The following is a 15,779-nucleotide window of genomic DNA, read 5'->3' as shown; positions in this document are numbered from 1 at the left end:
CAATGAGGTTTTATTCACTTCAGACATCGCGACGCCCCCTTGAACGGCTCTGAGAGGCAACTTTGAGGATAGCCTCTTTAGCGGTCTCAATTGCATCCTCAGAGCCTGTACGCTAGTTGTTAGGATTGGAAATCAAGACAATTTGAACAGTGGGCATACCGATGACCGTAATTGTGGTATCATCACGGCTGACAGTGATATCAGCTCCGCTCTCATTTCGCAACCGAGCAACGTTGGCTCCCTTTGATCCAACGATCCTTGGGAACGATGAACGGTCAGGGAGCGTTAAGAAGCCGACGTGAGACATCTTCTCGGCATGCTCAATCGCCTCTTGTGTGAGTTTTAAGGCTTTATCTAGACTGGCCTGATCGCGAGCTTTCAATGTCCAATCTGAGTCGCCCTCTTCGGCATCCTGGTAGTTTGGCACAACTTGCCATTGTACCTCAGGTGCACCCGCAGCAATTTCGGTATCGTCGATGCGTGCCTCTGCCGCATCGGCCTGAGGAACAGGATGTGGGGGCACAGCAGGTTTCTGAGGAAGCTTAGAGTGTTCAACTAATACACCGGATGAACGCAGCGTGCGGAAGAAATTCCCTTGCTGTGTAACGGCATGATGGTATTTCAACGGCACGGTCACTGTAGCCATAACCGCCTCCGGCGCGGCAGGCTTCACTTGTGTCTACACAAGTCATCAGTCACAGTAAGCAGGCCGAGAGATTCTTCATTCACACCTTCAATTCATCAATAGCCTTCTCGCAACCAGCTCTAGGACCGGACACCTTAACTATATTGGCAGGATCAACGCCATTCAGGTCTGCAGCATTCTCAGGCTCGCCCACTTGATGGTAGGAGCGGGAGCCAGGGAATTGGACTTGTACTCCAGTCCGATTTTGCAACTCAACTAGATGCTGGCCACCCCGGCCAATCAGAGCACGATGCTGCGCAGCAGGAACTTCCACGGCAAGCACGATGCGGTCCCTGAGAGCAGCCACAGTGTTCTCTAGCTCAGCTTTAATCTTGGCAACAAGCTTGGGTTCGCCACGAAGACGGACTTCATCGGAAGGTTCACCCTGACGAGGGCTACATGATGTGTGAACTCAACAAATGCCAGAGACATATGTGATGGGAGATACTCACAATCGGACAAGGCCCGCTTGCGCCTTGGAGTCAGACGGACCCCCGCAACGAACGATCAGTTCCTTCAAGCCTTGACCGCCCGCGCCAATGATAGCACGGTGAAATCTGCTCTCTACCTCGACCGAGTCAGTAGTCTCCTCACCAATTTGTTCGGCAATGGCAAGAATAGCTGCTTTGGCTTCTGCAATTGCTAGCTTCGAACCCCGCACGCTGACATTAGTGATCTTGTCGTCTGCTCTGTCAACGTCAATCTGGGTGCCGGTCATATCCTTTATCTCCCTGATAGAAGCACCGCCTTTGCCAAGAATGCGAGCAACAGTCCGACTTGGAATGGTGAAGTTAATGACATGATCGTTTTCTTTCTCGAAATCAGCAGCCTATTCGACTACGTCAGTGAGCAACCAAAGCATAATCACGATTGGACTCGCATCAAGTAATTCAGATTTAGCAGCTGCGACGCCCTTCCGGCCGCCCTTGACAAGAACCTCGTCAGGTTTGAGTTGTTCCCTGGTCCTTCCCTCGCCGTTCTCGGCCGATTCCCGAGGGAAAGTGATCTTGACACCATGCTTCTCTTCCAGGCGAATAACGTATTTACCACCCTGCCCGATCAATCCGGCGTGGTACTGATGAGGGATCTTCAAGACCTCCGAAGTCTCATCGGCCTGAAGGAAGTTGGGATCAGCGGCGAAAATTGACGTCGGATTTTAACACCCACGAGTCTTTCGACTTGTGCGAGGATCCGCTTCTTGGTCTCCTCGACATTCTCTTTGCGACCCACAATCTGCACATATCATAAGCCTTCAATCATATGGCAGAGAAAAAAGCAGACCTTAACATGGGACTTCGCGTGAGCCGTCTTCTTTTTCTTACCGATATCTTTTTCTTTCTCGTCTACATCGTCAGAAAAATCAATCTTGACACCAAGCGAATCGCGGAGCCTGTTGACGCCTGAGCCTTGAGATCCTACAATTCGACCGACATATTCCTTGTCTATGTCAAACTCAATCGACTACGACCACATATGTCATCGAAGACTGTCAGACCAAACCCTCATCGCCGAAGAAGTTGTACATACATAACCACTGACAATCTCATCATTTTTAGCATCTTCCACAATTTTCAGGATTTCCTTCACTGCACGATCCACATCGGCACTAATGCCACGGACAAGGATGACATCTTCGGTGGAAGTATCCCCAGCGTCGGCACCAACCTTGATGGAAAGTGTCTTATCCTCACCAATGATCCTGCAGCGATACATCTGAGCTGATCGCTGTTACAAATGTTTAATCTTCATACTTACGCATTTAGAGTGGTGCCACCCTGGCCAACGACAGCCTCGTGCCATTTCTTCTCTACAGGCACCGTCTGTGTCTTTACATCAGCAGCGTCGCGCGCCATCTTGAGTAACTCCTTCTCCACCTCTTCGAGGTTCTTGGCTTTCTCATCTGGAGATGGTGACGCCGAAGGTGAGGTAGGATCATACACGAGTAGCACTGAAGACTGCTCCGCCGACTCGGGTGGGAAATATACAACGACATTATACGTTTCATGGAAGGTCTTGATCCTGTATGTCAATCAGCTGTCAGTCAAATCAGTTACGAATCACGCCTTCATGCATACTTCTTAGCATTCTTATTCGAATTGATGATACGGTGTACCAGCCAGTCGATATTGACCTCCTTCGTAGCGCCTATGAGTTTTCCAATGAGGGCCGATAGCTGACTAACCGCTGTATCGACGGCGGGTTTGTCACCAACAATGTCTACGTTCAGGACAGTAGATCTTTCGATAGTAGCAGCCGGGGGCGTGTAGACCGAAATGCCGGGATTAGAGTAGCTTAGCGTTTGCGGATAGTCAATACGCGTAAAGTACGTGAGCAACTGACGAGAGAGCGCAATAGGACCAGGGAGCGGGAATTCGTGGATATATGCCGAATTCGCCTTCTCCATCACCGCCTGTAAACCAGTTGAAAGTTCCGTCGGCTTACCCCACACGACTATCTCCTCGCTAGCTTCCTCGGGTTGGGGAATGAGTACAGCACATTTGCTCTTCGCCATGATGTCATCCGCACCAACACCTGTGAGTAAACGGTGCTGGCGTTTGGGCAAGGTAATTTGTAGTTTCGTAACCTCCTTCGAGAAGTAGTCCATGGCTGACCGGATAGTTTCGACCACGCGAAGAACGGCTTCACGCTCACCCGAGACAGTGATTTCGCGCAAGGACTGGTTCAACGACAACGATACATTACCACCCTCAGCAGCCGCTTCGAACATGCTTCGACGAGGAATAAGGAACGGTAGAATATGAGCCGGAATATCGCGCACACGCTGAGTGGAACCGGAGCGTCTCAACGCGATAATCTCGTTGAGTAGGCCTTGTGCTTCAAACACCGAAGATTGAGGACCAGTTATCGTAATGGGAACAGTAGGCTCCTCCTCTTCATCATCCGCGGTAGGCTGGGGAGTAGTCACACCAGATGTAGATGGAGCAGCACCATTTCCATTGGGGGCAGGGATATTCTCCCGACGTGGAATGTCAATCCTCACACCCGTCTGTTCGCGTACTTTGATAAGAGTTGCACCTTTTGTACCGACAATGGAGGGAATCGTTGAAACTGGCGCGTTGAGGATTATAGAAATCTGCATATCAATGTGAACGTGATAATGAATCCCAGGCAGAATGGGACTTACAACAGGGCTGAGGAGTGCGATCAGAGTACGCTTAGCCTTTTCAAGTTCCTTCTGAGATTCCGCCTTGAGATAAAACATAGTCTGACGTGATCTGTTGTTGGTAGACGCGTCGAGCTTGACCTTGTACTGAGCCATGACTTGCTTCATAATTTCACCAGGAGAAACCGGCTTGCCATCCTTGCCAGCGGCAGCAATATCCGCGGAAGAAAGATTGAACGAGTCAGTAAACATGACCTGTTTAGGGATTGTGGACCTGATGCGTGGGCCTACAGCAGAGCCCCAGGCCGTAGCCGCAGGTTTGCTCGACACTTGGGAAGACGGGGCAAGAGACGGGAACGCTTCCTGGAAATCCGGTTCGATATGGCCATTGGACTGGGTAAAATGACCGTCAGCCGAAGACGTTTCAGGCTGTACCGAGGGGGATTCCTGGTCGCCTTCGTGCTTCTTCTATATATGAAAGAAACCCGTTAGTTGCCGTGCACAGTGACACTAAATGCCTTACCTGAATATCAGCGGCGTTCAGAGACATTTTGTGAAAGACGGGTGTCCGAGAAACAATGGGCCTATGACGGGGAGAAACCTGGCGACGAACCAACCTGCAACGAACAGGTGCCGCAGAATGTGGAGGAGTGGGGAACTTGGAAGATCCCCGTATACGTGGGCGGCCCAAAGGGCTTGCTATGACTGTGGGACACAACTGCTATATTCAGCAGCAACACGCTTCCCCAATGTACACGACTGCTCCGAACGACGGTGCTCGTCCGATGTCACTGGCAACCGGTGTTTCAATGCGATAATCAGATTTGTTTCATTTTAAATAAAATTAATGAATTTTTTCTAAAGAGTTTGTATGCTTGCGATGTTGATATTATCAACGGACGGTAAACGAGCGTGTAAGTATTGTCACGGCCCGTTGATCGGCGCTGGTCATGGTCATCTGGTGTGACAGCTACTGTGACATCGACGGCATATCGAATGAGGAGCGAGAGGAAACCTGTGAGAACTGGCTGGGAATCGACTTCACTTCAGCGACGCCCTCATCAGTGCCCACCACCTCATCGACATCTGAAGCCTCCGTTGCTGTCTCAATGCCCCTCACCGCTCGCCGGTGACAATGATCATACTTGACGACTCCGACGAGCTACTTAATTCCAATAAGTTCCTTACTGACGACGCCCGCTCGGTAGTCCGTCCTTGTACCCCTACCCCGTCTCTCCCGAGCTACGAGTCTTGCCAGTCTCTGCCGATCTCTGAACAGCCATGCTTAGAGCACGATCGTCGTGTCCAAGCGCAGCAGGATCACCAAGCGCGACAGCAACAGCAAGACCATCAAGCACACAGGGGATGCTGGCCCAAACACACCAATGCTCGCTTCAAGCGAGGGATGCTGTATGCTCTTGTAGTATATTTTGTTCTAACGGTGGCTGTTGGAGTTCCTGTCATCGTAGTGGTCCGTTAAATCTGCTTCACTGTCATTGCAAAACTTATCTCAGCTCTTTAGAAATTGCGGCATCGAAGCTACGAGCGACAGGCGATGTACTCAGCAAGCTCAACGACTACCAGCGCGCCCAGCTTGATCGCCGACAGCGACGACGCCCCATTACTCGAGAGCTCTGCTGTGAGCTGCAACGATTGGACAAAATTGGCGGACGATCTGTCAATGTGAGTAGCTAGTGTTATGATTGTGCATTCGACATTCAAACGTTGTATTCAGGCTACAATATTCCGTGCCCCTCGACGGCCTTATCTTTGTGTACTCCAACGTGTCATATCAATCCAACGTGACCAATCCTCAAAACATATCCGGTTCTCTCTTGGTGGACGTCAACTCAGACCCCACTATCGACGATGCGCTGGTATCGGTGTCAATGCACTACTCCAACCCGAGCTTGATAGACCGTACAAACGTGTGTCTGCTCAACATATCGAGCAGCAACGGAGTCTATCTCTACGTTCCAACCGACATATCAGAAGACGAGACCCTAAGCTTCAATGTGACATTCCTATTTCCACAGGCGCCGTCCCTGCACATATCCCAATTCACCACAAGACTACCCATTTTCACACAGCGCTTCTCGGACCTCTCGTATATTGACTTCGACATGGTGACCATTGCTGGGCCAAAATCAGACGTTCATGTCGAGGTTAGTCTCCTAATCAATTTCCAGGTGTATATTTCATGGTGGCTGTTTTGTATGCAGGCGATGAATGCCTCCTCACTCACAGTGACTACTGCGCTGGCGGAGATTGAGGGATCGTTCAATGTTTCTCGATCTCTCGTGTTAGAGACTATCTCCGCGTACGAGCCTTTTTATCTTTGCTAATTGTGACGACGTCTAACATCATCACAGGCCGATCGATGCAAACATTTCTTTATATAATGATGGATTCATCAATTTGCCCACTTTCCTGGACGTAAGCACTGGCAATGCGTAAGTCTTGCTCAATGGTCCGGGGCTGTGGTATTGACTGCTCACTTATATACAGAGCTTTAAATGCCAGTGTTCAGTTATACCTGCCCCCTGCTGCCCTCCCAGCGCAGAAAGCACCTAACTTTATAACCAATTTCCGGACCTTCAATGCACCTCTTGCTGTCGCGGCCACACACTTGTTAGATTCGTCACCCGCCACACTCATGTTGCACGCCGAGAGCAGTGTTGGAAAAGCGTTTCTGAGTATCGACAACAAGTTCAGCGGTACATTCGATGTCAGCACTACCTTCGAGACCGCAGACGTGATCACTTCATCTATCGATACCATTGGTGCCCTTGCGCAATATGACTTGGGGGTGTACGAACCGGTCTCACTGACGACTGCTGTCGATACCACATCGGAACGAAGGGTTGATTTCGATACCATACAGTCCTCAAAACTTGCTGGATGGGTAGGTTCTGGTACCCGGCCTTCGTCATACCCGTCCTTTTCTTGGAAAAACGGTAACGGCCAGGGTCATTTGGACCTCGTGTCGACGCTCGGTCCCGTCGCGCTTTTCCTTAACCCATAACGATACCATCTACCCAACTCCCCGTTGAAAGGAGTCAGGTTCGCCTTATGGTGATGCGCGTATGTTGCATGGATGGGGCTCGCTAGATCCCTGGACTTGATATCGGACGGGCCGAGTCTATTCATGTAGTTTAGTGTAATTTAGTCACGGAGTATTGGATCGGACCGCTTAGGTAGCATTCATGCAGTGGGCATACTAGTCTCATCTTCTCTTCCTTGTGCTGTGTCGTGGTTTCCCTTTGCTATCCTCCGTCTTCTGCATTCATCGTAATCTTATTGTCATTATCGAATTGAATATATCAATCTCAGTCTCGAGAGTCCACCATGATGTGCGGATCGCGTTTACCTTTGACTGAGGGAGCATTCAGCAAGGCGTCGCCCATCGAAAGTGCCGGGGCAGGAACATCACCCACGACTAAACAGAAAGAATAAATACCTTGTAAGACACGTCACGGCCTTAAGTACGCCAAATCATTACAGATCACTCCTTGGACCCTGTTCTTTCCCTGACACCTCAAAGACCTCAAGTACAGCACTGAGGACAGTCCGTAGCCCATCTATGAGCCCGCGCATGCATCCCACTGTACCATCTCTACACGCTCGAACCCACGCGAGGACATCTCCTAATAGGTTCCCAGATATGACGTCCGCACCGACTCCAGGTGACCGATGAGGCTGCAGCCGCGTAGTAAGCTTCCGCACTCCGTCTCTCAGAAATAGAATCTACTTACCTTAAATGGTCCCATCGCTGCGGACGCAGCGCGTTCAATAAACTCCGCCTCTTGTTGAACGTCGGTCTCCGCCCACATCTCGCGGAAAATGTTCACGGCAGCGAGGCTTTCCGAAAAGCGGTGCAGAGTATTAATAAGTGCAACCACCTCAGACCTTTGAAGTAAATTTGGGTTCGACTTGGGACTATTTGAATATACGATCAGCCACTAACGTGCGGGACGAGGTTCAACCAGCTCACTCTAGAGCTTTTTCATCGAGCTCGAAGAGAACCTTGAGTGCGGTCGCCACCCCTGTGGTCTGTACTCGGCCCCAGAGACGACACTTGTCACAACCGACGCAATCCATGATGCGTGATACGTTACGAAAATGCTCCTTGAATTCTTGTTTTAGAATCTACAATCAAATTAATGAGCATCGAGCTCGACGCCACATTGTCAAGATTGTATACTTGGGCATTCTCGCCTTGAAACATCATGGTCTCGTCAAACTTTCCGACTGCTTGAGCAATGTCGATGATCCTCTTCAGTTCTTCAGGCGTCTCTGCATCTCCTTCATGGGTGTCCGTTCCACAGTAATCGTATGCTGACAAGTACGGTCCAAGACGTGCAACAGCGCGCAATAGAAGCACGGCATCAAAGTATATGTACTGTAGGCGCTCTGGATAGGATGCGACACGATTCACGAAACATTGCAGGTCGGGTCCCTACCAATTTCTCAGTCTGAAAATAGGTATCTGACAGCAATGCACTCACCCATTCGCCCGTGGTCTGATTCAGATTCTCATGACAGATGTGCGTTGAGATACTTGCGTGCAGGCCTGCTCAATAAAATCAACGTTTTCGCCTGGCGGGTTGTCAATACACCCACCGGAGATTATCTTGTAGTATACTCGTTGTTCCAAACAATCTTCCGAATCATATACAGAGTGTGGTCGTGTTCTTGATTTCAAGCTTTCAGGGAGCGATTTCTTCACCGAAGTCATTGGATTATCCGAGCCGGGGCTGAGATGCGATAGCCCAAAACAATTCTCTGAGTATATTGATGACCATACACGATGCGCAGATGGACCAGTGTATCCCGTGAACCGCTCTGGGTTTAGAGTGAGGTCGACATAGTCACCTTCTAACAAAGACGTCAGAAAAAGACTGGTATTGTACGCCAGCGCATGGAACCCACCTGTCATATCATCCAGGAAACAGTAATCTGAATCACGATGGTAACAACCTGGGAGTATAGTACGCTAGACAGTTATAAGAGTGTAATCAATGTCCAATGGTACGGATATCGACCCACCTGATCGCCTGTGAGTGTCTCCAGCCTGCTCAATGTCGCAGCTCTCCATTTCTCTGGAATCTCACTCTACGAAGGGTAAGCCACTCATCTAAGTTGCGCTCTTTTGGGACGCACCTCATCCACAGTAGTGATCCCACATTCCCTATTCATACAAAATCCATTCTCTTGCCAGAATGGGCAGTCACGGTATAAATCCACCTACAAAAGCATGTCAGCTATATCGATACGGAAATGGCGCGCAACAGCATACTCGGAAATATTTGAAAAAAGGTGTTTCTACCAGCGCATGTAATTGACTAAAGAGATCGTCATTGACGCTCTCTACGGTCTCGTAATCACAAAGAGTTGTCTCGATCGGTCCTGTCAGCTATACGGAGGTTAAAAAATACAGGCCAGCTTCAGTCACGACACACGCACATACTGCTTGCAAGCTGGCTCCTTTACAGGTTGATGGTCTAGAACATGATGTACTTGGTCGGTTCTAAGGATATTGTCGGAGAGTAAGGACGGAGATTGGGAAGCCCGAACGTAGGCGCGCGCGTTGGCGAGGGGGTCGACGAGGAAGCTCAGAGAGAGCGCAAGCAAATGACTGGGCAACATCTGCGGCGCAGCAGACCAATGTGCAGACCACGATATGTTGCCAGTGCGAAAGGCGTATAAGGATGGCCGACACACCGACGCGGTGAATGACAATTATATGGGTGCAAGCAAAGCGCGGGCGGAAGAATTGACCACGTACGCAGATCGTGTAAGCGACCCCGAGGCTCGTCAGGGCTTGTCTCGTCTTCATTCGGACACTCCAGGAGCCTCTAGACGTCATCCATTCCCTCATGTCCTGTTCTCAATCCTCACTTTTGTGGATTCATTGGTGGCCCCTTTTGATAACGACACCTAAAGCTATATTAGTCTAACAGCCAAACCGGCAGAAAATGATGGAATGACAGTGACAGTTCAGACCTGTTATTCCGCTGCGAAGTCGAAGAAGAATCCGGATGGGCTCATCGAGGTTGGCCTGTCCTCAGGCTAATGGAAATAATATCATCCTAAATGATGTTGCTGTCCGGGTCTCCTCATATGCTGAAGAACATGAGAATATTTTGATGTTGATTTATTTCAATGTGATACTACAGGGAGGAGTATGGTTGTCTTAATTCTCGCTACTGGTTTCTAGGGAAATTCTGTTTGAAAAGAACATCGGTGGCATATCAAGCGAGTTCACGATGGTCGGCGACATATAACTTGATCTCTCGTATTCGATTTGACTTCGCTCACAGTTGTCTAAGCTGGACTTTGATTCGCTGGAAGTACTACTTAAGTGTTCGTTTTGCTCAGTTGGTGGATTCTTAGTATGCACCGCCGCACTGGCAATTCCTGATTGTTGAGGCCTGAGGTATGAGCCTGAGATCTTAGAGGTGAGAATCTATATGATCGCATCATGCGGCCATCGGTGGTTCGTCATGAAGTAGTTCATTCGTTGCCAATGTCACGGTGTACTTGACTCCCGATTTTACCGCCGCGGGGGAAGCATGATAGATAGCACTTGGCATAAGGATACAGTATTCTGGATTCGTGATCATTCAGCAATTCGGAATTCGCTGTTAATTCTCGATCAATACATCGCTTAAGCTTCTGGGATAAGTAAGAACGCTGGTCATACCTCCTTCAAGGATACCTCCATCCGTCCCCCCTTCCACAGTTGCGCCTTCCGGCTGTACCACCATAGTCAGCAGCTTCGTGGCGAGCGGAGTCCTGAGGATTTGATTTTATCGCTATCGCCTGCTACCGGAAACGGTCACCGACTGGATGGCGTGATTTCCTCACCATCGCTCGCGTCCGTCCATATAATGCACAGCTGCCACTTCAATATGCAACCACCTTCTGTTTATCTCTCGTTCTTGGTTTGGGCTTTCATTTCTCATTCTCAACTTCAGAAGTACGGTCACCACGGATAGAAATGGCAAACACGCCTCATGGTGGCATTTTGAAGGTATGTTTACTTTCCGAACCTTAGGCGAGTTTGCGACCTACCTTTCATATGCAGGATCTCATCGTTCGGGATGAGCATCTCCATGAGAATCTCAAAACTGAGGCTGCAACATTGTGCGATGTCACCTTGACCGAGGTGTGTTCTCTGAAAATTTGGTTGACTGCCTTATAATACCGATCTCAGCGTCAACTATGCGATCTTGAACTAATTATTAACGGCGGTTTTAGTCCGCTGGAGGGGTTCATGAACGAAAATGACTACAACAAGTGAGCATATGCCCGCGATACTCACTATACTCACTACTGGTACTAACGAATATATAGCGTTGTGGAATCATTACGACTTGCAGACGGAACTCTTTTCCCCATGCCTATTACCCTCGATGTATCCCGCGAGGATATTCAAGAATTCTCTATTGCTCCTGGCACTCGTATTGCACTTCGAGATCCTCGAGATGACCAAGCTCTCGCAATCCTCACAGGTTCGTTCGGTGTCACCTTTCACCGTCACATTGACTCACTGCATTTCAGTCGAAGATGTTTACCGGCCAGATCAAGTGAAAGAGGCGATCAATGTATTTGGTGCAGACGATCCCGCCCACCCTTCCGTCGCATACCTTCGCAGCCAGGCGAAGGAATACTATGTCGGTGGTAAGGTCCAAGCAATACAGCTTCCAACTCACTTCGACTATGTTGCCCTCCGGTGTACGTTGCCGCTTTGGATTTTGTGCTTCTCTTCTAGCTTCTGATTGTGCGACAGATACTCCATCAGAGTTGCGGGCACATTTCAAGAAACTGGCCTGGAGAAAAGTCGTTGCATTCCAAACGCGAAACCCAATGCACCGCGCACATCGTGAACTGACAGTGCGCGCCGCTCGCCAGCGCCAGGCAAACGTACTCATCCACCCTGTTGTTGGGCTGACCAAACCTGGTGATGTTGACCACTACACTCGTGTGCGCGTCTACGAAGCTATTATGGCCAAATACCCCAACGGTATGGGTCACTTAGCTCTGCTCCCCCTGGCGATGCGTATGGCTGGGCCACGTGAGGCAGTTTGGCACGCTATCATTCGCAAAAACTATGGCGCGACGCATTTCATCGTTGGACGTGACCACGCCGGTCCTGGAAAGAACTCCCAGGGGCGCGACTTCTATGGGCCCTACGATGCACAGGATCTCGTCACCAAGTACCATGAGGAGCTCCAGATTGAGATGGTCCCATTCCAACAAATGACATATATGCCGTCGACGGACGAGTACGTGCCGATTGATGAAGTGCCGAAGGGTGCACAGACGCTTGACATCTCCGGCACTGAGCTTCGAAAACGGTTGAGGAATGGTGCCCCTATTCCCGATTGGTTCAGCTATGAGTGCGTTCTACTTACCGTTAGCTGTAGAGCGGACTGACACGTCCTTTTTTTATTTTTAAAAAACAACAGGGGTGTTGTGAAGACTCTTCGGGAGAGCTATCCTCCACGCTTGAAGCAGGGCTTCGTGATTTTCTTGACTGGCTTGCATAACTCTGGAAAGGATACTATCGCGAAAGCTCTTCAGGTCGTATTGAATGAGCAAGGGGGACGGAGTGTTTCTGTACTCTCTGGCGACAACATTCGACCTGACCTTGATACGCGTATGTGTTGTTATCATTTGCCGAGCGGGCCCTGATGCTCTATCTGTCGTGTTTAGCATTCAGCTACGCACCCGAAGAGCGCTCTAAGAACCTCCAGCGCGTCGCCTTTGTTGCCGCCGAATTGTCACGCGCAGGCGCTGCGGTCATCGCTACCCCCATAGCGCCAAAACAGGTCTCACGAGATGTAATCAAAGGGACTGTCATTCATTCCGCTGGTGCGGGTGCGAATTTCTTTACTATCCATGTTGCGACGCCCCTGGAGCACTGCGAAGCGACTGACCGCAAAGGCATCTATGCCCGAGCACGCCGCGGAGAGCTCAGTGGAGTAGCTGGTGTAGATGAAATCTTTGAGACTCCGGAGCGGGCAGACCTCACCGTGGACGTCATCACCCAGAGTATACCTGAGATCGTCCATAGTGAGTCATGCATACTCTGTCCCATCGTACTTGGTCCTGACGAGGCGTTGCAGGTATCGTCTTGCTGTTGGAGACGAATTCCCTTCTGTGAAAAATTAGACCGTAACGAAGAGTGTACGATATATAACGGGCTGGCGTCAAATAGCCTTGCTTTCGATTGTTGTCTACGGCATTATTTATCGACGCTGAACGCACACATACTATTAGAGTTTATGCTGCTCAGATTCTCCATTCATGTTGTGTATTACCAGACATTGCAATAGTCCCATTACTTTCACTAGTGGTCGGGCTGCTAGAGGATCAATGTCTCTTTCGCCTTGTAATATAGGAGCTCTGGAAAGTGGCTGTGTGGGCGTCTTTGTGTCGTAGATGATGGCAACTCAGCGACTACAATAATATCATGATCTCATTCTGCCATGAATAGCATCGCCTTGCTGTACCCTGATCACGTCCTACACGCACACGGGCAGGCTGCCAACAACGCCAGAGCCCACTTCTTTGTGCATTTTTCATATTTCTCTCTATGTTCAATAACTTCCTAGCATCGTCACTCCTTTGGTATACCTTTCTTCTGCTCAATGATCTACCGGCCGTCGATGCCGTCAGGATACCAATTACAGGTCAGCGTGTGCAACGATGGGCCGAAGTCAGGGGACCTGCAGCTGGGCGGTTAGGCCATATTAATAGGGCGAGCATTTCTGGGTCGTTGGACTTGCAAGACCAGGGAGATGTTAAATACTTCACGAATCTCACGCTGGGAGGGCAGCCGTTTCAGGTCCTCATCGACACGGGGAGGTGAGAGATATGCTGTTGGCACAGTGTCCCCTCGAAGTCAATTGAAACTTGTCCTAGTTCCGACCTATGGATACAAGGTTCTGTGCCTGGAGCGCAGGACACTGGCAAGACCGTCTCTGTAAATTATGCGATAGGTGCCGTTAGCGGTATGTCTTTGAATCGTAGTGAGGGAGCAGAGTGTTCAAGTGTTGGCATAGGATCTGTTATGACCTCAACACTAACTTTCGATGATTTTACAGTTGAGAATCAGGCATTTTGTACGAGGGTTCCTCCATACACTTGTTCTAGTGCTTTCTAACCGTTTCCAGTGAATGCAACACAGAACTCAGCAGGGGACCCAGGTATTCTTGGCCTCGGACCCAACAGTGGTTCCGATATTTATGAACAGTTCAACGACGAAACCGGGGATACGGTGTTGAACAGGATCTTCTTACAAAATACGTCTACTCCGAATTATATCACAGTCCTTCTCGGTCGCTCAGATGATGTTGCTGTACCATATCCGGGGGACATAACCATAGGTCAGCCCCTTCCAACATACGAAAACATCACGTCCCAGCCGAAGCTGTCGGTTGTGCTGGATGGTGACAGTCATGGTCAACATTGGCAAGCACTACTTGACAAAGATGGCATTATCGGTCCAGATGGACAGCCAATACAGGTACAATCAGTGATAGAAGGCTTGAGTCAACTAGTCACTGTGTTTGACACCGGGTATACTCTTCCTCAGGTTCCTGCGTATGTCCCTAACCTTCGCTTTGTGTGTTTTTCTTATGATTTCACCCTTACAGCGCCGTATCTACCGCCATTTATGCTAGGGTTCCTGGTGCCAACTTTACGTATGACGCCGCCGCCGGGAACGTCTGGACAATCCCTTGTGACGTAGAGCTAAACGTAACTTTCAAGTTTGGAGGGGTATCATTTCCCATCAATCCCCTGGATACAAATTTGAATTCCTTCACGGTAAAGAATGCTGATGGAGACACAGTTTGTGTTGGCGCCTTCCAACCGATTACTACTGCGTCTGCACCTTCCTTTGATATGATCCTAGGAATGGCTTTCTGTGAGTGCTAATTTCCTGTCTACACGCAATAGAGCTTAAGCAGACTTGTAATATCCAGTGAGAAATGCATATATCCTTGTGGATTTTGGTGATTTTGTTCCAGGGTCCTCTAGCCAAGCAAACCCTTATGTCCAACTCCTACCGCTCACGACGCAGGAACAAGGACATGTGGATTTCGTGCAGGAACGACTGGGTGGCGTCGATAATACATCTGCCCTACATTTACTCCCAACACCTCAAACAGAATACAATGGCGGCACCAGTAGCTCTGAGTCACTGGACGCCAAGGTCAAGCCCTACCTTCCGTACATTATCGCCGGCAGCACAATTGTCGCCATCCTGTTAATGGTCGTTACCCTCTACGTCCTGTCACAGAGGCGGCACAGAGAATATCAACGCCTACACGATCCCGCACCGGTCGGCCTGCACTACGAACAGCCGCCATTTCCTCGCTATCAACGGCCACATCGTCGCTATTGAGCCAGCAGTCTGCTGTATTGCATCTACTATCTACCAGTGCATCTAGTGCTCTGCCATCGCCTCGCGGGAATTCCGCGCACTTACTATGGATTCTCGCACGCACTATGTTACCGTAGCACACGTACCGCTGGCCTGTTGTCTACGGACATGCTTGTTGAGAGTCAAACATGAGGTTTATCGAAGCGCATTATGATTGAGTAAACTGCCGCACGTTGGTCACGGCGGTGACAGGGATTCTGCCGACACCGACTGCAATGAAGGCACCTGTATACGACTGCAATGCTCCCGATAGGCTAGGGAAGGCTGTTCTTGGCGACACGCATGCGCTCACCGTCAGACATGTGGATGCCACCGGCAGCCACGGCCGGCGAGAAAGCTCAGGGAGGCAGACCGCGGCGCCCGCATCCGGAGGTCGGGGAGCGGGTGTGACAGATGTCACGAGAAGGCGTGACGCGCTCGGAGTCGCCTTTGTGTGTTTGGCCGCTGCGGGCCACGATGGCGACCGCTCGAGAACGCTCTGCCGAGTTCCGCGCACGCTGCGGGCCGCGGAT

General features: G+C 50.0%; 5 protein-coding genes across 5 annotated transcripts; 3 read left to right on the top strand and 2 right to left on the bottom strand.

Moving 5' to 3' along the window:
• Positions 1–19: 19 nt before the first annotated feature.
• On the bottom strand, positions 20–4,359 carry FIBRA_03552 (uncharacterized protein; the record flags this gene model as incomplete). The annotated part of the gene is made up of 12 exons (XM_012325391.1): positions 20–105; positions 160–679; positions 732–1,080; positions 1,138–1,514; positions 1,554–1,799; positions 1,853–1,918; positions 1,967–2,146; positions 2,213–2,384; positions 2,441–2,704; positions 2,761–3,779; positions 3,831–4,277; positions 4,333–4,359. 12 exons carry the CDS (start codon positions 4,357–4,359, stop codon positions 20–22), a joined length of 3,753 nt encoding a protein of 1,250 aa, XP_012180781.1.
• A 585-nt stretch (positions 4,360–4,944) lies between these two features.
• On the top strand, positions 4,945–6,834 carry FIBRA_03551 (uncharacterized protein; the record flags this gene model as incomplete). Its single annotated transcript, XM_012325390.1, has 6 exons — positions 4,945–5,280; positions 5,332–5,492; positions 5,545–5,974; positions 6,032–6,129; positions 6,182–6,262; positions 6,318–6,834. 6 exons carry the CDS (start codon positions 4,945–4,947, stop codon positions 6,832–6,834), a joined length of 1,623 nt encoding a protein of 540 aa, XP_012180780.1.
• Positions 6,835–7,307: 473 nt separating this feature from the next.
• Positions 7,308–9,458, bottom strand: FIBRA_03550 (uncharacterized protein; the record flags this gene model as incomplete). Its single annotated transcript, XM_012325389.1, has 11 exons — positions 7,308–7,508; positions 7,565–7,748; positions 7,804–7,958; positions 8,014–8,268; positions 8,318–8,382; positions 8,433–8,687; positions 8,742–8,805; positions 8,859–8,924; positions 8,973–9,056; positions 9,109–9,225; positions 9,276–9,458. The coding sequence occupies 11 exons, from the start codon at positions 9,456–9,458 to the stop codon at positions 7,308–7,310; spliced, it is 1,629 nt and encodes a 542-aa protein (XP_012180779.1).
• A 1,354-nt stretch (positions 9,459–10,812) lies between these two features.
• Positions 10,813–12,981, top strand: FIBRA_03549 (uncharacterized protein; the record flags this gene model as incomplete). Its single annotated transcript, XM_012325388.1, has 9 exons — positions 10,813–10,845; positions 10,900–10,980; positions 11,029–11,111; positions 11,169–11,326; positions 11,376–11,549; positions 11,605–12,214; positions 12,284–12,474; positions 12,531–12,890; positions 12,944–12,981. 9 exons carry the CDS (start codon positions 10,813–10,815, stop codon positions 12,979–12,981), a joined length of 1,728 nt encoding a protein of 575 aa, XP_012180778.1.
• A 432-nt stretch (positions 12,982–13,413) lies between these two features.
• Positions 13,414–15,228, top strand: FIBRA_03548 (uncharacterized protein; the record flags this gene model as incomplete). Its single annotated transcript, XM_012325387.1, has 6 exons — positions 13,414–13,685; positions 13,743–13,831; positions 13,883–13,942; positions 13,994–14,423; positions 14,477–14,748; positions 14,807–15,228. The coding sequence occupies 6 exons, from the start codon at positions 13,414–13,416 to the stop codon at positions 15,226–15,228; spliced, it is 1,545 nt and encodes a 514-aa protein (XP_012180777.1).
• Positions 15,229–15,779: the final 551 nt, after the last annotated feature.

The sequence above is a fragment of the Fibroporia radiculosa genome, assembly GCF_000313525.1.
Source record: "Fibroporia radiculosa TFFH 294 genomic supercontigs, scaffold2057, whole genome shotgun sequence".
Taxonomy (NCBI): Eukaryota; Fungi; Basidiomycota; class Agaricomycetes; order Polyporales; family Fibroporiaceae; genus Fibroporia; species Fibroporia radiculosa.
This window is presented reverse-complemented; position numbering and strand designations above follow the sequence as displayed.